We start from the raw sequence: 25,542 nt of genomic DNA, 5'->3' as shown, positions 1-25,542 counted from the left end.
GCTTTTTATCTTTTGTGCCTGTGGGGGACGCAAGTGCAGGGTGTACTTTAGGGCCATGTAGACCTGCCAGCTCACTTTTAGGGGATTCACCTGCCCCCTGTTGCCACCTCTTATTTAGATATAATTGCAGCTATAGTAAATTAAGTTAATGTTATGCTGTAAGAACAGAAGTGCTGTTATGCTGGGTTTGGACTGGTTCGTGTTAACGGTAATAGGATCGAGTGTGTAAATAGAAGATGTGTTCTCGTTTCACACGCCTGCCAGCCCTTTTGGATTTTGTTTTCCATCTCTGTCCCCAGTGATTTTTTTTTCTTCTAGCTGACTGCTTTTAGTTTTCCCAGAGGCTCTGCCTTCCCTGGGGGATAACTCTCACTTTTTCCAGCACCTCGTCCTGTTTCATAACTCCCCGTGACCCATCACTGGAGTCTGCCAGCCTTGCCCTGTTGGTCTGAGCTGACAGCTGAAGGTGAAGTAAGTGAGGAGGAAAGCAGTGGCTCTGCCTCTCCCAGCTTCAATGCCACTGTCAGTTTTTCAACCATAAAGAATAAAAAGGTGAAAAAATAAAAATAAAAGGATGCCTCATAGTTGCAATATTCTGTGTAATCTAAGATAGCTCCAAATGGCTTTTAATTTTAACTTAAAAAAAAATCAACCCACTCTCCAAGGTAAAAAGAAAATTAAAACAGCACAGAAGGTGGTCCAGTTGCAAGTGAGCCCCTTTCTTACCCAGGCCCGTGTCCTCCCCACAGAGGCAGCCACTTTCCTGGGTGTTCTTATATCCTTTTGTGATTCTCTGTGTAAGCCTGTGTAGATTTTTTGTTTTGTTTTACTTTACAGAAGTGGAAGCATATCTTACATACTCTTCTATAGCTCACTTTTTAACATTAATATGTCGCAGATTTTCATGTTAACATAGTTATCTACCTCTTTGCTTTTAGTAGTCAGGTAACATCCCTTTGTTGGGCGAGCCATTATGTACTTAACCAGTCTTCTATTAGTGAACGTTTTAGGTTGTTTATTTTTGTGAAGCAGGCAGTTTTTCAAGGCTGCTTAAGCAAAAAACACAAGGCTTTTATTACCAGAACTTGACTAATAGTGATATTTTGGGTACATTTTATTTTTTGAATTTACATAAAAATATTTTGAAACATTCATGCGATTGCAGTCATCATTTTTAGAGCTAGAGTGTACTCAGAGCTGATCTAGTTTACCTGATTTTACACCAGGAAGTTGGAGGACGCCCAGAGAAATGATGAATTTGCCCAAAGGCACACAGTCAGTGGCAGAGATGGGACTAAAATCAGGGACCTCTATAAAGAATTTTTGGTTTGTAGATTTTCCCAGCTGTGGATTTTGCTGTAATTCTGTTAGATCTAGTGAATAGCAGTGATGAAAAAAAAAAAAGTTTTGTGTGTGGGGAGCATTTTAAGATTAGGCAAAGAATTTAATTCTACTTACCCCAGTAAGAATCTTTTGAGAGCTTATCCATATTACATAACTCCAAGGTCTGAGAACTCTTCCAGTAAAATGGCCATTGAAGTCGCTGCATTTACCCTTATCCACATGGCCTGCGAGTAGTTGCTTGTGTTTGTGTTGTTAGTAAAAGAAGTGGTCCTGATGTTGGTTGCTGTAGTGGCAGTGATGTTGGCCAGCATTCCAAGAGCCCGGGGTTGTAGCCTTGGGTTCTGCTAGTAACCAAGTAAATGACCCTGGCCATTTAACCACACAGGGCTATGAAATAAAGGGGTCAGACGAGGTGATTTCCAGGGTCCCTTCAACTTCAAATTCTGTGAATTTTCTGTCTACTGATGAAAAAAAAAAAAAAAAAAACAAAACCCTGGGTGTATTACTGACACCTGAAAATTCATCTTATATAAACAAGTTCTTGCCTAATTTCCCAAGCTCAGTTAATACCCCTGAGTTCATTCTCACAACACCATTCTTTGCCCCTTATTCTCTTGTCAAACCTTAGTCACCTTTGAATCCTTCTTTTTCCTCATTTATCCACAACGAATTGGTTGCAAGAATCTAAGACTCTATCCTTTGAAATCTGTTTGTTTCTACCCTCTGTCTACTCTCATTCAGGCTTTATTAGCAAGTTGAAGCATTTGAAATTGCTCTTCTTAGAAGTAAAAAAAAATGGTCAAATACTGACAGTGCTGTGTCACCCAATCTAATACTCTGGGGTTCTTTGAAGGATTTAATATTTTTGGTCTTTGCCACCAACCTTTCCCCTGCTTCCAAACTATCTTTCACATTGCAGGATTCATTCATTCATTTCATAAATAAATATGCATTAGACGTGGACTGTGTGGCAGGTCCAATGCTAGGTGCTGAAAATTCAGCCAGGACTAAGTCCCACGTGACCCCCGCCTTCACACAGCCCACAGTTTAACAGGGAGACAGACCCAGAACATCCTGCAGTCGTGGAAGGACAGGGACCAGGTGCCCAGGCAGCTCCTGGTGGCTGAGGCTAACTTTATCCAGGTCTTCCAGAACAAGTACCATTTAAGCTGGGACCCCGGGATATGAGGAATTAGCCAAGAAACAAAAAGTGTCCCAGGCAGAGAAATCAGCGTGTGAAAGCCTGGAGGTGAGGGAGAGTTTGGTTCCTTCAAGGAAGCGGAAGAATTTTCATATGTCTGAGTGTAGAATGCGGACAGAGAGGTGCCTGCAGTGGGGTAGTGGTTCCAGGGAGCCAGATAGACGGGCCCTTTCTCTGCACCCTGCATGGGGACCGGGCACAGTAGTGCCCTGTGACTGCGTGGCACCCACTGACAAAGTGTCTTGTCCCACCCAGGATGCCATTTCCTCTGCAAGTAGGGGCAAGGAAAGAGAGTGAATTTGTCAGGGTTTGGGTGATGTTCCAGAGCGTCAGGCAAGGGTGAAGATCTCAGCATTAGGGAAGCGCTAACATCTTCCAAGAAGTCTGGGAGTGATTTCGCCGACTTGCCAAAGTGCTGGCAGTGGTCTCTCTTGCCGAAGCATTCAGTTCAGTCCAGTACAGAATTTTGCCTCAATGTGTTAGTTTCCACTTTATGTGTCAGTGGAGGGGAAAGAATCCTCCATGTAGAAATTTTCCTTGCCACCAGTTTTATTAGAACTCGGGTTTTCTATGAAGCTGGAGATGAGATACTTGTAATTATTATTATGGAAAGTGCCATTTTGAACCTCAGAGTTAATATTCTTATTGATTCCAGTGAAGGCAGCTCACTGTACTAAGAGAGTTCTTTTTGCTGGGCTAGGAAGAAGAAAAGCAGTTACTACAGCAAAGAGGAGGGGGTGTATGTCCACGTATTTTGAGAAAAGGCAGGAGAAGTATTAATAGAACACAATATTTTCATTTACTTCAAGCCACACTAAAGAGAACCATTTTGACTAGATACTTCGTAATAGTGAGGCAGAATGTGAATAAGTGTGTTTAATTAGAACGGAAGTCATCAAATTATGTTCCTAAGTTTGGTATTCATTTTCGACACTGTAAAGTAGAACTTGCTTTTAGCTGCAGTTTGTTAAGACAGCGTAACTAAGAAGGAGCTTGTTTGCCTCACCTGAAAAAGGAGCAGCTCTGATGTTGTTCAGTGGCCCAGCAATGTCAGGATAAACACTTGTGCTGTTTTCTTAGCCATTTCCTCATGAGTGTTGCCTCATGATCTCACAATGGCTGCTGCAGGCAGGAAAAACCAAGACCCAGGGAAGGGGTGGTGCCACATCACTAATGCTTACATCTCATTGGCTAGATTCCAGTCACATGGCTCTTTCTACCTGCAGGGGAAGCTGGGAAATTGAGTGTTTGACTTCTCCGGTCTCGGTAGTGCATGCAGGTACAAGACAGATTAGAGTCCTTTTATAGCGTCTGCCACATAGGAGGCACAACAGTTATTTCTCAACAAAAGTTGTTACTGGCCACTTACAGATGAGGGAAGTATATCACTTAACAAGTTGAATCTTGAAAACAGACCTCATTTTTTCTCTTTAATGATATGAACTTTTTTGGGTAGTGGTTATCTATTTTGTAAATATTTCAGTTAAACACTTTCAAGTCATTCTGTTTGGACGTATAAGTTAATATTTGATTTTGATCTCCTAAATGAATTAATTTTCAGTTGTACAATAATACACTGAAAAAGACTGTTCTCAACTTTAAATGTGGTTTTTATATCTTTAAAATGTGTTAACAAAAGATAAATATTTTACTAATAGTGCATTTATGGTAGGGATCCTATTCATGCATTAAGGTGATGCTTAACAAGTTATAATTTCTCTTGTGTTTCTGTCACATTATAAAACATAGAAGCCAGTGAAAGCATTTTAGAAAGCTTCCATTAAAGTACTGTGTGTTACTAATTAGGATTCTTTGTAAAAAGTTAAAATACTTGATCATTTGCAGAATGCAGAAGCCGTCAGAAGAGCCAAGTTGAAGGATAACAGATGAGAGATGTACCCTTCCACTACCCCTTTGTTATCTCACTGTGAATCCACATGCGTCTTTTCAGCTTCCTTGAAAGCACACTTGCCACGTGGCTAGGCGTTTACTAAGAGCTGACGTTGTGAACGGCATTATGCTAACAGCGTGCTCTCATAGACTGTTAATCAGCCCCTGTAGCTGTGGCAGTCCTACAGCTCCAGCTGTGCTGTGACATTAAAAAGTACCCTTTCGTAGCTGTAGCAGTCCGTTTAAGAAAGCAGTGACGTGCGAAATGAATTTTCACTTAGATAATATTTCTGTAAGTTTTTAAAAGTTAGTTGTTGAAAGAGAAAGCTGGTGTATCTTAATCTCACGAGTTTCAGATAGCTGAAGTTTTACTGTGCCAAACTGTTTTTATGTAGTAGCTGTTTTCACACAGACATGGAAAATAAACCACACTTTATGGTTTGGATTTGGATTTGGGATGGGAACTAAAGCAGTGTTTTTCATCAGGAGAAACGGGAGGAATATAGCAAGTGATACATAGTAAATGCTTACTTAATTAGAACCATTGAAATATTCTGGCTGTTTTGAGTTTTGAATAGTAGAGACTCACCCTATAAATGGAATAATGTAGATTATGATATTTTTGGTAGCTCTAACACATATTTTAGAACTAAAGATAATGTTCTACTAATAGTATATGCATATTACTGGTTTTTTTTTAAGGTAAAAAGACAACATTTTAAGTGTATCCAAAATTGAACATCATTTTTCTGTATTTGGCTTAGACGATACTTCAAGTTATTTTAGCTCATGAGGGTCCTGTTTCTAAAAAGCATCAATTACATAGCTCTGGGGGAAATTAAGACAAACAGAGCTTTCTTTTGGGTGAGAGGCTGGGCTTTTTCCTGCTATTCGCTGGTGACCTAAGTTTTAGGCATCTTTCTCTCCAATGAATGGCTTTTTCTTATCTGGTTGGTATTTTGAGAATGACATTCTCTTTTTGTTGATTATTTGTGTCATAGAAGTTCCTAATGTTGAATGTTTTCATCGGCCGTTCTAGTTTTTGTTTCTATTGTAAGATAGTCTATTATCTCTAATACAGTAAGGAGATTTTTGACCCACTTTGGCACACTTTGGGGACTCCTCCCTTCACTCGGATCTTGTGTCTGCATGTGCGTTGATTCAGCCCTGCCGCTTTGCCGGGGGCCCTGTTTGGCAAAGAGCCTGTGACTGCAGCGTGGCCGTGGAGTGTAGGGACACTGCTGGTGTCTGTGGCGCCCTGACCCACAGGGCCTGCCTCACTGGCACTGTGGTGGCATCATCTGAGCTGGCTTGTTCAGGGTGGAAAAGTCACAGAAGACACAGCCTTTAAAATTCTGGAAGAATAAATGTGCTTGAAGTAGGTACGGCAGGGAGAAGGGCTGGTAGACTTCTGTTCTTGTTTTGGAATCGGTTCTAGTGGGGACAGAATGTTGCTCTTGGTGCTGTGTTCTTCTCTGCGACAGACTGAAAGGGACACCTTGGTGTACGTCATCACTGGAATCAAAAACACTGCTTGGTATAAGCAGGCTTTGTCATGCCAAGCATCTTTTTAGGTACCTGTTAAATTGGTTAAGCCAGAATGATCTCCATGATAAAAGCAAAAACAAACTAACAAAAAAACGAAAGTCCACATGAAGGCTAGTACTAAGTATTTTAGGTAACTTGCTCAATAACAAAGGGAAAAAAGCCCATCCTGGGCTGCTGTCTGGTGAAACAGCACCTCAGTCACATTAGGGGGAACTTGGTCCGTATATATTTTATCCCTTTCCTTGTGCTCTGAGAAAAGACGTATCCAATTTTTTCTTACACAGTGTCAACAAGTATAACAGAAGATACTTGTTTCCTATTTTAAATTGATGCAAAATTTCGGATTTTTTTCTCTACTTAAATTCATGTTTTAATGAAATTTTTGCTTGTTAGATGATTAAAATAGAAGTATTTTCATTTGGCATCTTCATAATTTTTTTTTTTTAAGTAGAAGTACTGGGGATTGAACTCGGGACTTCATGCATGCTAAACATGCGCCCTACCACTGAGCTGTACCCCCGGGCACCTTCAGAATTTCCAATGTTAGAGCCCTAAGATTGTATTACTTGCAAATTTTTGTTGTGTTCCATTTTTATAATATGCTCTTTCAGTCCTGAAACAAATACATAAACTTAACATATTAAGGTGGAGTTTTAGGTTATTTAGAAAACCATCAAACTGAAGGAAGTGATACCTCCTTAAAATTATTTCTGAATGTAATGAATTTCTGTTAACTTTTCTCTAAAGTCCATTTTAAGTACGTGAGAAATCTGCTTTTCATCCCGCCAACCACATGGAAAATATTTCAGGTCAAGATTGGATTGTTTTTCAGGAAAAATTGTCTAAGCAATAATTATCCTGAAGTAGGAGTGTTTAATATGAATATGCCTTCTATTCTGTAATTGACTTCTGAAATTAAAAAAGTAAGACCATTTTACGTAGAATACAAGCTATTGCAGCAAATTCTAACAATACAGAAATGTAAAAATTTAATTGGTGTCTTAAGGCACTACCCACCAGCTCCCACCTCCAAAAGAATTAGCTTGGGTAACTTTAAAAGTCAAAACACTGTGCTTTGCTGAGCTTGAAATTTTCCATAGTAAGTAAATGTCACACCCACTAGAAGTAGAGAAATATTATATGTGGTTTCTAAGTGATGATTTCTATTAACTCTTCTAGAGCAAACACGTAATGAGAGGAACACTGGAAAGGTGTATATAGATTGAGACTAATACTTGATGACGCAAGTTTATATACCCACATGCACATACACACATGCACATAGATGCAAATGATGGGGAGATGCCACAAAAGAAGTGTCAGCACCTTAACCATACGTATGTTGTCCGACCCGAGGGCCTCTTCCATCCTTGTCTAGAGGACTGCTAACTTTCTCTCCTTTCGTACCACACTGAATAATAATTTTTAAAAATCTTGGTAAGATTGTCCAGACTTCCAAGGGTTTTCTGTTCAGTTGATTAAGCCGGAAAAGTGTGTGTTAACAGGCTTGCGTCAGGGGCAGCATTCAGGACGACGGGAAGTAGATATAGAGCTGACTGGCTCCTGGGAAAGTGACCCAGGCCGACCATTACATGTGGACCACGGGATGGAGCCGGCGAGGTTAGAATAGACTCCTTGTGGAGAGGAAGGAGCCGAGGCTAGGACACCTGCCTCCCGGTCCCGCGCTGCACAGTCCTCGCGCCCAGGTCACACGCTGACCTGCTCTTCTCTGTTACTGGAAACCGTGACTTACCCGGATCCTCCTGATCATCTGGTCTCCCGGTCTCTTCCTGATCTGCCTCATAAACACTTTAATCCCTTGCTGCCGGTTCTCACTGCTGCTGACCCCTGAGCTCCCCTCCCCAGCCTTCCGCACCACCCTGCTTGGCCCCCAGATCTCCTTTCCTGGGGCTTCCAGGCCCCGCTCAGCATCCTCTGTGCCCCTGGAGAGAAAGCCTTGTGTGGCACACGTGTCTTGCCCCCATTTGTGTTTCTAGCTGCTTCATCTTGCTTGACTTTGAACAGTGCTTTGCTTCAGCATGGGGTACCTCCAGGGCCTCCCAGACCCTGATGCCTTTGTGTTTTCTGCCCTTTGCTGCTCATTTACCTGCCAAGTGTGCAAATGTTCATCCAGACTCGACCTCTAGGACCCTTTCTTGGTGACCCCAGATCTCTGTGTGTCTCCACCTTTCCTCTCACCACACCATGCACAGAATTCTGTTACCTGATTATCAGATCATATTGCCATTGGTGATGGCCAATTTCTGTCTCTGCTGCGTCAACGCTCCTTAAGGACAAGTTGGTTAGAAGCACATCCAGCAACACTGAATGACCAGTGGTTATTTGGGTGATCGTTTCATAACTTGACAGCCCCTCCCATCAGAACACTTATTTCCTGGTAGTTCACATAAGGCTTTGCTTTCACAGAATATCTCACGGTAAACACCCATCATCAAATGCTGAGGAAACACCGACTGAAGGGACCTGTATAGAGATAGGTGTCCCTAGGAAGGGTTTTGGGTGTGTAGCTTCAGGCTAAGGCAGAAAGACAGAAATCAGTTTTCTTGTCCAGGCCGCTAATAGAGCCTGTGAGTTCATTATCTACGTTTAGTTAACCCATTTGTTGAGCATTAATTTTCAATGCCATATGTAGTGGAAAGCACATAGCAGCCAGTGTCGGTCATCTTTACAGATACATGGCTGTGTGAGAGTGAGCAGGAAGAGATTGACACCATAGAAACCTGGTTCCCCGGACATCCCCGGTGTCTTCACGCCTCCCTGTAGAGCACTCCCCTCTTCTACCTGCTTCTGCCGCCCTCAACATACCAGGCAGGTCCGCCAGCCCCACAGCAAAGCCACGTGGTAGGTTTTGATAAGTATTTGGTGAGTGAATGAATAGGCCAATAGGTATACAAAAAGCTAGACAAACGTTAGTTACTGAATACTATGTCTAGTCATGTGTTTCATTAAGTCAAGGCAAACTCTCTAGGTCTTGTCTCTTCCTTGATTATAATATTCGAACAGATTCAGTAAGTGGTTTGTTTTGCCTTGGGATGGGTGTGTCCTCAGCGGCTGATAGGTGAGTCCCTGTCTGAATGGTTAAGTGTCTCTTTCAAAAACTGTTTGGCCTTGAGCTGGGGGTCTGTGTGCCTGCATGACTTGAGCCTGAAACACGGGCCTAGTCTTTCCCCAACTACTTTCTTTAAGATGACAAATAAGTTTATTAGGCTAGTTTTAAATGTTATTAAATTGAGGTTTCTGAGTAGAAACAGCAAAGATGGCCAACAGGGTTACCCAGCTGTTTCTCAAGTGAGCAGATGTCATGGATTCAGGGCTTCTGTTTTCCTGATGGAGGTTCCAGTGTCATTGGAATGAATCCCAGGAGGGTCAGATCAGACCTGACAGTGGCAATTATCTTGTCCACATGCATCGGAACCTATGTACAAGTTAACATTTAATTTTAAGTTTAGTGAGTAAATTGATTCTTGGAAATCAGACGTCCTGTTAATGGAACAGAGTATTTGACACTTTTAAATAAAGCTGCATTATCAGAATGGTAACATGTTAATAAAAGGAACATAAGGGAAAGCTGGGTTTGTACGAAGCTAATTTCCTATAAATAATGAATCCTGTAGGATTTAAGGGAAACTTTTTTTTTTTTGCATTGTGAAGTAGTTTATTTGTGAGCATTAGGGCTCTGAACATCATTGGAGATTTTTTACATCATCTCTGATCTGTTGAGCTGGGAGTGAGGAGAAAGGAAGGGATGCTCAAACTGGGTCATCAGCCTCCACGTGGTACAGTTTGTCCTCGGGGAGCACAGTATATGGAGCGGAAGATTGAGGTCACAGCTTGCTCTTCTAGCTTTAGGTAAAGGGCAGTCTGTTGGCTTATTTGCTCTTAGGTTAAAATTTAAGACATGTACTCTTAGAGAAATAATGTCAATGTTTTCTTTTCTCCTTAAGTATGAGTCTGTTTTGAGTATTTACAACAGAAGCTGTGTTACTTAGATTTCTGTCTTGATTTCCCATGGAAGAAACATGGATTGACTATGTTTGCTTGATGGCTAAGTGTCAAAGATTGAAGTGCTCAGAATTCACTTTAACCACATTGCAAAAATGTTATATTTTAATTTTGAATAGGTAATGTATTTACCCTGTGGTTAAAAAGTATTTAAAAATGCATTAGAACACCTTACATCTGTCTGGTTTTTGTTCTCTTCTCTGAAAAGGTAAACATTGTTAGTACTTCCATACGTATTATGTGATAATTTTGTTACGAATTTATAAGCAGAAGAAAGCTCTAATATACAGTGGACACGCCATCCACATGGCCCTTCCCTGTGCTTTCTCCGTTCACTGCAGAGAGCTTCCTGCCTCCATGTTCAGCGTGATACCCCACTGTGTACACTTATTTAACCAGATCTCCACTTACGGACAGTTGGGATTTTTTTTTTTTTTAATCTTTTCTTTGCAGACAAGTTTGCAACGGAACCCCTTCTATAGGGGTCATTTCATTCCCGTGTGGGATTCATAATAGAATACATTTTTGCTTACCAGCTATGAATTCAACAGTGTGTGCTAGGGTGTGCTAGAGAAGGCGTATCACCAAGTATTATGTTCTTAAAGAGCAATTTGAGTCTATGACACTGTGCAGACAGGCATCATCAGAATTGTTTTAAATGTTTGGAGGACAGTCTCCACCTGTAGCACTGAAAACTGCACCCTGACGTACAGATCTGATGGCTTCTGTTACATCCTGAGGCCAAGCGGTGTTTGAGTTCTGGGTGTGGTGTCTGGGCTTTTCATAGCTGGACGCACAGGAACCCATACTGATGTGTGGGGGGCCCCACTCCTGAAATTCCAGTTCTCCAGCCATGAAGAAAGCTTGAGAGGAGAGGCAGCGGCGCACGGACAGTCTGGGTTTTACTGAAGCAGTAGCTTTCCCTCCCTGACTTCTCCAGTTAGACGGAGGTGACACCCCAACACTTAGCTGCAACCCTAATTCAACTCTTAATTTTTAAACACTTAAAAAAAAAGTTTTGAAAGATTCTTAGCGTTATGTAAATATGTTATTTTAAAATCTACTTTCTGCCAATTGAGAAACACTAGAGTTAATCTCCTTAAACCAAGAAAAAAAAAAAAAGGCTATCTCCCTATCTTTAAGATAATGTTAGAGATGGAATTAACCATTCAATAAGAAAAATGGATAAATAAAATATAAAGGAGGGTGTATTAGATACATGTAATCAAGGAATTTAGCCAAACAGTATTACTAACCAGATACTTTCCTATAGCCTTGTAAGTTCAAAAAGTCTTGGTAATACAGTGAAAAAATTTAGTTTACAGAGGAGCCAAACATACTTAGTTACTGCCTAACTTTGGCATCAGAGATAATTTGATGAAAAATTTTTGGTGTTACAGGAAAAGTACCTATATTCTGAACCTGAGTGTAAAAAACAGTGTTTACTAAGTTAATTTATGTTTAATTTATTGCCTTAGAAATAACTTACAGAATGTGACTAGTTAATACTAAATTTCATCTGAGAGGCTAAGTAGGCAAGAATCTTAAAGGATGGTTTCTCCAAAAATGTTCGTATAGAAGATTCGTCTCTCAGATTTTGTAAATAATTAGAACCTTACAGTTTAAAAACTGATACTGGGCTAAATAATCCAATTGATTTGCATAGAAATTCTAGAAAGAGAATGAAATGTTGATAAGAATTAAAGACATGGTAAACTCAGAGAAACGAAGAATAAATGAATACAGATTTCAGTAAGTATTGGTAGGACATGTAACAGTGGTATCAGTCAGGAAGGTCACCTTAAATCTGTTTATGCTGCAGTACATTCTAGATAGAGTTAAAGAGTTAAGATGGTTTTTGCTCTTCTGTTTGCACACAAGTTATATAAAATATATAAAATGTAGGTATTTATCCATATATAGGTTTATTGAAATGAAGTTATCAGATAAGAGGCTTAGATAAATTAAAGTAACATTTTGTTAAGCGTATTGCATAAAAGTTTATAGTTAGTTACCACATCCCCACCCCATCTCCAGTTTCCGGATGGGTGGAAACAAAGCCTCGGTTCTGACTCTGAGTCTGTCCCAGAGACTTTGTAGCCTCTTCCCATCCCTGGGCCCCACCTTCCCTACCGAGGGTGACCGGGAGGGTCGCAGAGAGGGGAAGTGAGAAAACACTATAAACAGTAAAACACCGTGTCATTATGATATGTCCTCTGACAAATATAATTCCTGGGAACATTTAAAATTTTAGAAAATGACATAAAGGAATACTAATCTCAGATATTTGGGTAAATTGTAAAATAGGTAGATTATTTTTCATTAATACATGACTATAAAGCCATTCTCCTTTCAGGACTTTAATATTATGCCTGTGAACTTGGTTACTATCTCTGTCTGCTTTGGAAGTGGCGATTGTTGTGAAACAGTTTCTCCTTTCATTAAGCCATCTTAGAACTGAAAATTATCAAGTTTGAATACAAATATGAGTTGTTTAACCATGGAGAGCTACCATAGAAGATGAGAGCCTTTTTCCTTTTTTTTTAACAGGAGGTCTGTATTGAGTGTATTTTGCCATTGTATCTTAGAACGCAAATGCTGAGGTCTCTTTCCTTTGCTTTAAGAAATCACTATTTTCTTCCTCCTAAAAAATTAGAGAAAATAATTACTGTTTATAAAGTTGTCCTTGGTTTGCTTGTCACCACAGAATGTGGATGCCATGGGGAATGCCTGTGAGAATAAAGAAACATTTATTTTTTTTAGTTTCTTGTAGTTTTTTTCCCCCCTTCAGATCGAGATTTGTTTTGCTTGTTTAGCCTACTTATTTCAAGAAGCTAAGCAGCTTGTTTCCTGTTTTTCCAATTCTGTTGATATTTAAAGTGACTGAGACATTTGGAATGGTTCCAAAACAGAACCATTTTCCCATTTAATATAGAGCAGAGTGATTCCCAGGGCACCAACGACATAGAAAGGGAATAGTCACTTAGCGTGGCATCTTAGATAGATCAGGAGTATCAGCATGTGCTTAAAACAAAAACAACAAAAAATTTTAAAGCCGTGTTGCTTTAAGGAGGGGAAGAAACAACAAAGCTTGTGTTTGATAGAAAACAGAATAGTATTGTCAAGAGTATCATGCTCTTAGCAATGAAATTAGAGATCGGGGGTGAAATGTGAGTAGATCTTCAGTGTACGTGTGATGATCTGTTAGAGATTAGGAAATGACTCACCCATAGTATAAATGTTTGTAAGGACCAGGCCATCGGCAGGAAAAGGATGGGAAGTTGGTAGGAAAAGTGTAGGAAGAGGGAAAGGCACTTAAAGTCCAATCATTTGTGTGGCTTTTCAGCCTCTGTGATTGGAAGATAGAGTCAGGGTACCTGTCACCATCCGGTTTCTGTGTCAGTCTACCTGGAAAGTTAACAACTGTGAGATCCACATTACTTTGCACACAATTTTCATGTTTCTGAATTAGTAAATCTGTTGCATGCCCCCAGTACTCTGCCCCCTATAAATCTTCATAAGTCAGAGCTCAGGCCATCGTCTGTGTTTATGGATTCCAGACATCTAGATGTTTGAGTAATCCCCGTTCTCATCCATGTGCTTTCCTTACGTAAACATAACTTAAGTGCATTTCTGTGGCTTATCTAGTCGTTTGTGAACCCAGATGGTGGTGATTATAAAAGTCAAAGTCACATATTTTCCTACCTATATTAATTCCTTTTGCAGTTGAAAAGGGCAGGCAGAAGAATCCCAGGAGTTTATGTATCCAGACCCAGACGTCTCCAGATGTGCTGTCCTCTGAAAAAACACTTGAGTTGGCTCGGTATAAAACAAAATGTGAAAACCAAAGTGGATTTATTGTGCAGCTCAAGCAGCTTCTCTCCTGTGGTAATACCAAGTTGGAAGCGTTAACAGTGGTGATCCAGCACCTGCTGTCTGAGGTAAGGACACATGCCCTCTAAACCGTCTTCTCACTAAGGTGGGGCAGGGCGGGTCGGGGGTGGGGGTGCTTACGCACCTGTCTTGTGACTGTCTTTAAGTTAACGATTGTTTAGATCACAGATAATTCATCCAGTTGTGCTTTTGTTAACTCACTTGACACCCGAGTCACTCTCTAGACATTTGGGGTTGAAACGTTTCTTAGTGCCTCCCCTTTCCCCTCTGGAGTCTCTCTGACCAACAACAGTGAAAAGATAATCGTCTGTTAAACTTCCATACACGTCAACGAAAAGTTAATCACATGATCTAAGAAAGAAATGGAAAATTTTATTCGAGCCAAATTGAGGATTATAACCTGGGAACAGCATGTCAGAAAATTGCAGAAAATGTTCCACCCATTAAGAAGTCAAGGCACAGTTGTATAAGGTTTTTGAGACTGAGGGCTGTGTGCTAGATGACATGTTATTGACAGTTTACACTGGAGGTATGAAGCGGTGGGTCATATGACCTCTTACAGGCTCAGGAAGGAATGTTATCTTTTAAGGAGTTGCCTTACCGATGCTGGAAGAACGTTGCTGTTTATGGTTGAGTAGGTATTTCTGCCCACGGGGAGGTCAGTGCATCACCCAGATACATAATGGATAGCAGAGGGATGAGTGGAGCCAGAGGGCAGAGAAAATTTTTTTCGTGTTTAAATTTTTTTTGTCTTGGCATAAAATAAAAATTTTATTTCACAGTATCAACATTTTCACTTAATTTTTTGGTCAAACTTTATGTAGCTTTCCATGTCACACATAGTTTAATGCTTTGAAAAAAATGAGGTTGATGATATTTATGGGTCAAAGAACACTTGTGAGGTAACTGCCAGCACAGGTCTGGGGATTCCATCTGTTCCTAACGTAGTCTGTTGTCCACCAAACACAAAACAGATTTTCTCTGTTTACTTACTCTTCCCTGATACTCTACAGGGATGTTAATTCAGGAACTAGTTAGAATTCATTGAGAAAACCGAGTTTCTATGAACTTGTGCTACTGGCAAAGCAATAAAAATCATAATTATTTAAGAGGAAATACCGAGATGAGAATACAACTTGAACTCTTGAGGTATTTTTTAATCGCCGTTTGAAAGATAAGGGTACATGACATCTCAGTGTGTTTGTTCTGTAGCTGAGTTCCATCCAAGAAACCTATTCATTTCTTCCAGAGGCTGCTCTGATATGGTTGCCTGTCTGGTGAATGAGACTTGGTCTGTGCCTTTGACGAGCTACCAAGCTAGCAGACAGTTTGAATCAGTATATGGTGAACATTTTACAGCTTTGTCCAAATATGTTCTTTTGTGAGGGAGATGGAGACATTTACCTTGTTTTTAAATGACAGTAGGATACAGTAGTTTTGTTTTTCTTTAATATGTAAGAAAGGAATCTGAGAGTTGGTTAAGATGACCAAGCAAGGTAAATTGGAAACTACATAATATCAAGTGTAGGGAACAACTAATTTGTCTATTTAGTAACAAACCAGTTATTTATTTGACTGTGTCTAGCCTCTTCTCCCTCCCTGATCTCCCACATGAAAGCAGTCATGTCTGGTGAGTCCGCATCCCAGTGTCTCTCCTCTTTATCCACACCCTCTTTTCCATTTCTACTGATGCCAACCATGTTCAAACCCTGGGTAACTGTCTACTAGATTCTGATGATAACTTCTTAACCAGTCTTCAGGCTTGCATCCTCTTCCCCATAATCCATCCCAAGCCCCGCTAAGATTCACATTTCCAAAGCATCCACTCTACTGATTAAAACCTTCAGTGGTTCTCCATTGTCCACATCTGATCTGTCCAGTTTGGCAACCACTGGCCTTACAAAGCTATTGAGCATTTGCGTGTCATCAGGCTGAACTGAGATATGCAATTAGTGTAAAATACGCGTGGATTTTGAAGACAGTGTGGAAAAAAGGATGTAAAATTATCTTGTTAATTTTCCTATTGACTAGATGTTGAAATGACCATTTGGATATATGGGATTAAATAAAATATATTATTAAATTAGTTTAATCTTTTGCACTTAAGAAGTGTGGCTACTAGGAAATTAAAATTCCATACATGGTTCACATGATATTTGTTTTGGATGACTCTGGTATGTCACTTGGAATATAAGACTCTCTGTAATTTGGCACCAATTGCCCCTTTTAACCGTCGCCTCCCTGCCCAGATGCTCCGACTCTGTCATCAGGAAGATGGAGGAGAAGCAGGAGGGATTTACCATTTGTTGAAATATTTACTAAGTACCAGACGTTCTTACTTACAATAAAATCCTCTCCAAAAACACAAGTTACAATTTACAAATAAGGAAATTGAGGCATAGCACTGGGCTTGACTATCATCAGACAGCTGATAAGAGGAGGACCAGAACTTGAACCCAGGTCTAGGACATTACGAACTCAAAATCCCCTACAAACTTCCTGCTACAAATACTATTACCACCCCTCTCCCTAATACCTACATGTTCACATCTTTCTCGTAGTTGCATCACAGTACTACCTGGATTTAATTTACATGGATCCATTATACAAACCATCAAAGTTAAAAATGCAAATTAAATAGATGAGGCAGTCTTGCCTTCCATGCCTCTCAGTGAGCAAAGGCCCGGGAGTGGGTGTGGGGTGGAGGACAGGAGACTTCTTCCTGCAGCTGTGTTCCCAGGCCCTCAGGACCTCACGTGGCATGACCCTTCCACGCTCCATGTGGTCCTAGTGTTTAAAGATACTTTCCTCCCATACAACTTGGCCCCTAACGACAAGCCAAACATTTTATCAGGTGCTCAGTTGGAGAAAGATTAGGTCCAACACTAGAGAAAAACATTCATCGAGTTGGGCATACTGAGAGAAGATTTTTCAGTCCACAGCAGGGCAAACTCTCAATGAGTTTTTGGGTATTTGGACTGCATGGGGATTTCATCTTACACTCAGTTTAGGTCCTAAGGCCCATGCAATTGTGACTCCATTGGATTTCTTAAAATTCAGCTTGCAAATGCTCTAAAAAGAAGTCTTCCCTGGTCCTTCTAGCTCTATGTTCTGTCTGCTCTCGGGGTTCTAGGAGCACTTTTATTTCTCTGACCCTCTACCTTGGAGATTGCCGTTTCGCACTTGTTCTTAGTCTTTAGGACAGGAAGCTCCATGAGAGCAGGATCTGCGTCTGGTGTGTTCCTAGGAAGGCGCCCCGGCTGCCATGGCGGTGCCTTATACGTGACAGTCAGACAGAGTGTATCCCAGTGAACACACGGACGGGTGAGGGGGATGGGGTCCCAGATGTAAGACGAGCATGTAAAGTCTTTATGTCGATGTTCTTTGCTCTTTATAACCAATTGGCAAATATTTACTGATTGCCTCATGTATGCAGGGCACGGTTATAAAACAGTTGGAAAGGAAAGACATAACCAGGAGGAAAGTTAGGCCTTTTTTTTTTTTCCTCCAAATTTTTACTTAACCCTTTGGTTCTTGCATACTCATTACAGAAGTGATAGACAGACACATAGACAGGTAGAATGTAGATTATAGATGTAGACTGATCTATATATACATAAAGATCTTATTGTTGCTGACTTTTTCTAAATGGTTTCCGAGCATTAAATCATGGGTAAAAATGGTTGGTTATAGGAAATCCAGCCACTCTCACTTATCCTTTGGTTGTGAGTCCATTTAATAACTACAACTTTCCCACTGTAGCGGCAGATGGCATTCATTACATAGCAGAAGTTCTGATGAGTGTCTCATGCATCTGGAAACCAATACCAGACTGTTTCTCAAAAGACACACGACTGTTGGTTTTAGTTTGTTCTAATTCTTGGCTTATCCTTGCATAATTGTACAGTGTTCTGTACAGACAGACCAAGTGAAGGACAGTGTTGATGGAGGCAATACCCAATTTCTTCATAAAAGTGTCTGTGGGTGAATTTCTAGGTACACGTGAGCAGGACCAAGGTCACCGCTCACCCCAAACCTCTGACTAATTATTCAGTGAGCCTCCAATTCTGTTTTTGAAAGTGGAATCTAACCTAAAGTAGCACCTAAACAAAGATGAATTTTGAATGACATTAGCAGTCTGTTACAAGTAAAAATGTCTCACAACCAAAACAGTGGCTGTGATTCACTGCGTGGTGGTGGGGAGGAGGTCCGAGATGGCGCACATCTGAGCCACCTGACGTGGCTCTCTTCTGCATAATCCCCTGTGCTGCTGATGCCCTTTGGTAGCTGGCAGTTCAGGCCCACTGATGGGACGACAGCCAGAGACTAAGTGCCTGTGTCCCAGGGATTCCTAATTAAATTATGGTGAATCCTTTTTTTTTCCCCCCTTGGGGCACTTCCTACATTTAATGCATGAGGATAAAAGCATTTTTCCATCCAGATTCCCACCTCCCTCTTTTTTCACATTGTATGGAATTCTGCATGTTACAACACAAAGGGAATTAAATAAACAAAGAGAATTAAATAAACTTGTTATCTGGACAATAGAGAGTTTATCATCTAAGACAGAAACACTGATAGAGGAGCAGCTAAATAAAAAGAAACAGGCAATCAATATCTGAGTGACAAAATGCATTTTGTCGTCTGCAGATAAAGGGTAAATGTCTTACAGGGCAAGCTACCAGGAGTCAGGTAGAAAGGAACGCTGCGTGTGTGCATGGTATGGGGACCGTGGTCAGCATTTCACAGAGGATTGTGTTTAAAGCCCTTGGTTTTCCCATTATCCTGTACTGCTTCCCCTCAGATGAGGTAATCTGCCTTCAGTTATTGGCCTGGATGTTTTAATTCTACCCAGGTCCCAAGCTTCTTGAAGCAAGAAACATGTCTTAAATTTTTTCCATATTTTTCCCAGCATCTGGAATGGTTCTTGGTTAAATGGTACTTTGGTTGGTAATAACTTGGCAACCAACTCAGAAGGATAAATGCCCTGCCTTGGCATCTGGGGAAAGGGGATAATATCTGTGATTGACAGTTAGCGTTCCCTGAAGGTATGTAAAATGGGTCAGGTACAGAAGACCAGGCATTCCAGCTTGGGGAAGTGTGACATGCATGGCGAGCAACTTGGACAGAAGAGGAGTTGGGAGTCGAAACAGGAGCTGGATGATTGAGATTCATGGAAGTTTATTGTTTATGCACTCAGTGGAAGACTGCACTCAGATGAAGGGCAAGAATATGGGATAAAAATCTACCAGCCCTGTGCAGGATGGTGTGGAGGGAGGCTTTCCATAATGTGGAGGGTTGGCAAGTATCAGGACCAGGGCAGAGGCAGCACTCATAGAAAAAGTGCAATGGATTCAAGACATGTGAGGAAGGGAGAGCTGACCGACTTTGGCATAATCATTTAGATGAAGACGAGCACAAACTGACCTCACGGTTTTCCTGTTACTGTCACTGGCATTGACAGAGGTTGGAAGATATCGATGGCTTCTGGGCATCAAGGAAGGCTGAGGGCAGTAGAGCTGAGGGAAATGTCCATGTGGGCACAGTAGTCCCTTGGGATCTGTGGGGGATTGGTTCCAGAACCACCGCCCCCCACAACATATACCAAAATCCATGGAGGCACAAGTCCCTCACATAAAATGGTGTAGTACAGTGGGCCTTGCCTGCCCCGGGCTCCGCAGCACAGGTTCAGTCAACCTTGGGTTTTGATTGTACTGAAATTGCTTGTCCTGAAAGGCCCTTTAATAAGCAGGAAGATCACCTGGTAGGTATTTGTGATAGAATGTAAAGGTTTTCATAAAATTACTCCTGGAAATTATATACCTACATAATTTTTTAATTCTTATTTTTCAAATTTGTGGAAATTTGAAAAACGATTTATCTTCTTGCCAACTTTTCCTTCTATTAGCAATTTAGCTGCTTACTATTGGAAAAGAGTGAATTTAAGCAAGGTCACCGAATGTGTCACAAGGCCACCTGTGGGTATCTAGTAAAGCTGACTTCTGGTTTCTTGTTACTTTAGTGACAAAACTTGCCAGTACTTACTTGAACTAGATTATTAAGGAGACAAAATTGACGCTTAAATTTGAGATTAAGAGGAAGTATATAGCATATGTATGTTTATTTGATATTCGTCCGGTTTTATCCAGTAGCTACTGCATTTAAGTAAACTTTTTATCCAAACTTTAATTTCTACATTAGAAAACTCATTACTTAATCACTTTAGAAACCTGGACTCTCTGATTTGTGATTTCAGAACAACTTAACACTGCATTTTAAGAATCAAGCATTTTGAATACCATTAAGGCCAAAATGTACCCATTGAGAAAGTGTTTCTTAAATTCCAGTCACTGTTAAATGTCCACATGACAGTCCAGTGTGTCACTAACTCCTTTAGCTCTTTAGTGAGAGGTTACTGCAAAATAAAAAGTAAAAATCATAAAATACGTATCTGATCGCCAACTTTCCAATCAGCACGTCACACCACTTCTTAAAACGCCAGTGGACCACGTTCTAAGCATTCCAATTAGGTTTTCCGGGAAACACCATTTGTTTTACAATGTCATTTTAAATTCTAAGTCACAACCCACACTTTCCCCATTTTTCACCTCGTTCATAACTCACTTCAATTTGTTTTGGAGAACAAATTTCCCTCTTCTGTTAGCAGGTATGATAATCTAATGACCTCAATTAGAGAAGGGAATAAAAAGGCTGACAAATCTAAAAATAACTCCATTATCCACGTTGAGGAGGTCGGTTTTTCCTTCCACTGTACCAGCTGATACTTAAGTAAGTGGCAATCGATCAGTCGCATGCCTGGCTCTCTTTTTTCATAAATGAAGGGCTGTGGCTTTAAGTAATCGCAGGCCGCCGGTGCCAGAGGCAGAAGCTGCAGCATCAGCTCCTGTGCGGAGGGACGTCGGAGGCAAACGGTAACCTGCAGGACGGAGGAGGGCGAGCCCGGGGCCAATGGCGCGCCTCCTGGCCGCGCTGCGAATGTAGCCGGACCGGACTGGTGGGTGGCGCGGCCACCTGTGCACTTCTCGGCCGGTGCGGGGGGCGGGGGGAGTTGGAGACAGAAGCTGGAAAATGGGCTGCTCCGGCAGCAAAATGTGCCTCTATTCTCCGTGTGCGGCAACCAGGGTAATTCGTATTTGCTTATAGTCCTTTTCTGGAAGAATGTCAGGGACTAAGGCGGAGGATGTCTGGCGTTAGGGGGAAGTGCTCTGAATGACAAGCAACTCTTGCCTGCAAAGGCCGGCCTCAGGATCTCTGCAACGCTGGATCAGGATGCGGCGGGAGCTCCGTCTTGGGTGACCCCAGGGAGGGCATTTCCAGAGAGCTTTGAATTCTGCCCTTTTCCTTCCTTACAACCCGGTGGTAGGGAATCTGCATTTAAAAAATTGTATCTAATCGCTGTATTTGTCTTCGTGTGTGTATGTGGGCTTGCTGTGAGTTGCTGGTAACTTGGAAATTGTTCTCTTTTGCTAGTTGCTTTTTTGATTCTGAAACAGCTGCCTGGTTTTCTTTGATTCGTTTCTCTAACACCTCCTTAGAATTATACCTGATCCAACATATTATCATCCTTAGAAAATAATGTGGAGCTGAGGACAATTAATTTCATTTTGTCTTTAAAGGATTATTTTTTTTTCGCCGTGGCTTTGTGACAGACTTTGCATCTTTCTTTTAGAAGTAAAGGCTTGGCCTCGTAAGGAAACTTTTTTATTTGCAGATACAGGACAAAGTGCATATAAGTGCATATGTGTAGAACATTAAATATTTATCTTAAACTGATAGGCCTTTATTGCCCTTGGAGGGGGAGAATGCATTACGTCTTAAATGCAGTATGCAGTAGCTGGAAGGTTCTGGGATCGGCATTGAAGCCTGGCTCAAAGTAAATATTTTTAAATGGGCTGTTCAGTGCCTCCAGTGAAAGTTTCACAAGGACCTGAGAAAAGACAGATTTTTGAAACGTGAATTTCCTTAACAACTAGGGGACATCTGTGTTTTTTAACAACACAGACTGTTAGCCTAAGTGATTCATATCTTGGCTTCTAGATCCTGAGTCTCATTTTCCTGGTGATAACGAACGTGTGTTTTACTGAAAGGGACCCTCTTGAAAACATGAGTAACTTGATGTGTGTTTTCCGCAGCAGGAGGAAGCACTGAGACAACACAAAACCCTATCTCAAGAACTTGTTAACCTCCGGGGAGAGCTAGGTAAGAGTCTTTTTTGTTTGTTTGTTTTGTTAAGTTTTATGGGACGAGGGGAAAATTGGATAGTTTGGTTTTCCTCTCTGCATGGTGGCTGGAGTTGCACGCTGTCTCACTCCAGTATCTGTGCAAACACTTACTGTGGACGTGGCTTTTGAACCCTGACAGCTTGCCCTCAAGTTCACAGAATTCCAGGCACTGATCTGAGTAAGCCCAGCAGAGCTTCTGATGACCAAAACGTTTCTCTTCCTGAAGAGAGGGGCAGAATGGTTTTTGTAATTGTGTGGATTCCCGTTAATTTTTTTTTTCCTGAACCATTTTTCATATCAATGGGTGGTGGGAAGATGCCCTGTGTGACAGCAGTAATTATCTGATGCTTCCTTGGGGTGGTTTGTGAGTAGTGAGTACAAAACTGGAAGGGGTAACTGCCTGAAGAAGGCACGTTCTGTGCTCATCTTAGAACTGGGCCTGATGGGGAGTGAGGACCCAGTTCCACAGAGAGCCACGTGCTTCTGATGTCTGTGGCACCCGCCACCCGGTGCCAAACTCTGTTCTGGTTCTTGTCTCTCCTTGAAGGAGTCCTAGGTTCATGCAACAGGAAGGTGCCACCGTGCTGGAGGGAGTGCTGCCTGGGAGCCCGCCCGCAGCCAGGTGCTGGGCAGTTCACTGGAAGGCTGAGTTCCTTGCTCTCTGTGGCTTTCTGTCTGTGCTGAAAGTGAGTGTAGGCATGTGTGTAAACAACGCAAACGCAACAGCCAGAGATGAGATCCGTGTTCCTCTAGTTCTAGGAGAAACTGCTCATTTTACTTTGGACAACACCAGAGTTTAAACACTGTCAGTATAATTTGCTGAACTTGAGCTCTTTTAAGTTGTTTCCCCTCAGGGCAAAGTCAAATAGCAGTGAATGTGGAGTCAGGACTTGTCTCTTGATCCGTCTTCTCTTTTCACCTCCTGATGGGGGTGATGCCAAACTCCCAGCTCCCCCTCCAGATTCGTGATACCCAGGCTGGGGCACCACGGTCTGCCGACCTGATGAAGGACTCTTTATGGAAAAGTAATTTTAAGACAGATGGAACCTCAGGACCCCAAAGACTTGAGAGTTCCAGGAAAACAGTTCAGGGAAACCACAGATAAGAAACAGCCCGGCTCTCAGAGTCTGCAAGGCTCCCTGCCAGGTTACTTCACTTGACTGCCGCCCTTTTGATTACCCAAGTGGCCAACTTCCTTTGCTTTTGTCTGTACCTTAAATAATGTAACGGATATAGGGTTAGCAGATCAGGAAAGAGGCCTTTTTTGTGTGTTTCTCGGTTCACTATAACCTGGTGGAGGTGGAGCTGAGTCCACCTGGAGGTTCACGTTTCAGCCTCTCCCCGAAAGAAGGCAGAAGCACGCAGAGGGAACACACTTCTCATTCAATCTGTCTGAATGGGGGATGCTCTCATAGTGGAGAGCGCGGTCCAGTGATTTCAGCTGGACCCAGGGTACTTAGCACCTCCTCTTGGTCGCTTTTAAGCCCGACAGGAAATCGCCGTAGCAGTTTGTGCCCAGTCTTACCTTCCCGTCTGTGATAAGGAGAGGGTGCCCGGTGTGGCTTCACTGCTGCGCGGTCAGTGCCAGGATGCAGCGGTTGGCCTGTCCGAACCCTTCAGTCACCCACGGCTAGACTCTCAGGAGGGGTGTCCTTACTGCTGTGCAATCAGATCGAATGGCTCAAGTAACTGTGCACAGTGTCTTGGGAAGGGTTTTGGTTCCATGAGGGAAGAGGAGAGAAGCCCTTTAAATTGTTCTTCTGATGAAACAGTCCAGGAAGAATGCTCTCAAAGCTGCCAGCTTGATTGACTGTCGTATGGGCAGACATGGAGATAAACAGATTTAGGTAGCAACATTTACAGCTCAGTTTTAACATCTGAGGCAGTGGTACCAAGTGGTTTGACTGTGTGGTCACACTGTCCAGGTTCACATTTTCGGTAGCCGGGTGACCTACGTAGGGCAAGTCGTACTGCACGTCTTCTGTCCCAGTTCCATTCGCTGTAAAATGGCAGTAGTCACTGTCTGCCTCGAGGGTGGCCACGAGGATGACATGAGGTAATGCATTGCAAAGCGTCTGCCACCAAATATTAACTGCTACCAAATGGTAGGTGTTAAGATGTGTTCAGTTTACAGCTGCGTAGTAATCGCACTTGCTGTTTTGTGAAGGCATAGACTGTACTGCAGAAAGGAATAGTAACTGGACTATTAATATTAGACTATTAAATATTATTAGAAGTCCCCCGGGACAGGCTGTTTTTTCTCTTCCCACTTGAATGGAAAAGTGAGCCATGAGGGCCCCTTCCTGAAACATGAGAAGTGCTTGGGCTGCACTGTCCATCTGCTCCTGGTTAGAAGTTACCTAATTTCTCTGAGTATAGTTTCCTCACTGGTGATACAAAGTTAGTATGTATCTCGTCGGATTGTTATGAAGCTTGAGTAAGACAGTGATGCATACGGAGCAGCAGTATAGCCCTGTCCAGCCCAGGCAACGCAAGAGAAGAGAGCTGCCCCTGTCAGTGCCATCCAGGCTTCCCCCTTTCCCCCACGACGTGATGGGGAATCGCTGGTGTCACTTTCCCACTAATTTTTCTTTACCTTCTCTATGAAAATTGAGACAAGGTTCCCCAAAGAGTAAAGGACAAATCATCATCTCAGGCACTGAAACCCAAGTAAAGTCTGCAGTTTTTAAAATTTTTTAAAAATTTTTCTTTAATTCTTTTTTGGGGGGGGTTAATTACATTGATTTATTTATTTACATTTTTTAATGGAGGTGCTCGGGATTGAACCCAGGACCTCGTGCTTGCTAATAAGCACATGCTCTGCCACTGAGCTATATCCTCCCTCCAAGTCTGCACTTTCGATCTTCACGTCTAACTGCCTCCAAAATTGTCCCCTCCACTGACTTTCCCACTGTCTTCTCACTTGTTAACCCTCACAAGCCGAGTGACTCACCATTTGTTTCTGCAAAAACTCTTTAAAGCCCCCTCTTGGTCTCCTCAGAACAAAACCACAAGGCTCCAGTGAGCACTTGTTACTTTTTCCTGCATTTATTTTATCTTGTGTTTTTCCTTCATCTTTAGATTAGATAGTAAGCTCTTTAATTGCACAGATTCTTCCCTGCCTCCTGTGGGGAAAAAAAAGTATAATATGATTTCCATTTTCATGGGTAATTGATAAATACTTACGACATTTTATTCTACTTCTTTAAATTATTTTATTTGGAGGGAGAGGGAAGGTAATTAGATTTATTTATTTGTTTATTTTTAGAGGAGGTACTGGAAATTGAGCCCAGGACCTCGTGCATACTAAGCATGTGCTCTACCTCTGAGCTACACCCTCCCCTTTATGGGCATTTTAGGTTTTAAAGTAACTTTTATGTAAGAACAATGTGTGAAGAT

General features: G+C 41.8%; 1 protein-coding gene and 1 non-coding gene across 9 annotated transcripts in view; one reads left to right on the top strand and one right to left on the bottom strand.

The window, feature by feature from the left end:
• Positions 1-25,542, top strand: part of MTUS1 (microtubule associated scaffold protein 1) — a 145,773-nt gene that overhangs the window by 100,097 nt on the left and 20,134 nt on the right. For 6 of the 8 annotated variants that reach the window (XM_032468627.1, XM_032468629.1, XM_032468628.1 and 3 more), the window contains 2 exons: positions 13,733-13,947; positions 22,054-22,120. In XM_032468627.1, the coding sequence (XP_032324518.1) occupies positions 13,733-13,947; positions 22,054-22,120 (282 nt within the window). Of the gene's footprint in view, positions 1-13,732; positions 13,948-20,961; positions 21,044-22,053; positions 22,121-25,542 lie in introns of those variants that run through there. The other 2 variants (XM_032468630.1, XM_032468632.1) reach the window with 2 other exon arrangements.
• LOC116660119 lies at positions 7,271-7,395 on the bottom strand. Its single transcript, XR_004315504.1, has one exon. It is a non-coding gene; the product is annotated as a U6atac minor spliceosomal RNA (small nuclear RNA).

The sequence above is a fragment of the Camelus ferus genome, chromosome 26 (assembly GCF_009834535.1).
Source record: "Camelus ferus isolate YT-003-E chromosome 26, BCGSAC_Cfer_1.0, whole genome shotgun sequence".
Taxonomy (NCBI): Eukaryota; Metazoa; Chordata; class Mammalia; order Artiodactyla; family Camelidae; genus Camelus; species Camelus ferus.
Note: the sequence above shows the minus strand (reverse complement) of the source record. Positions and strands in the feature narration are given on the sequence as shown.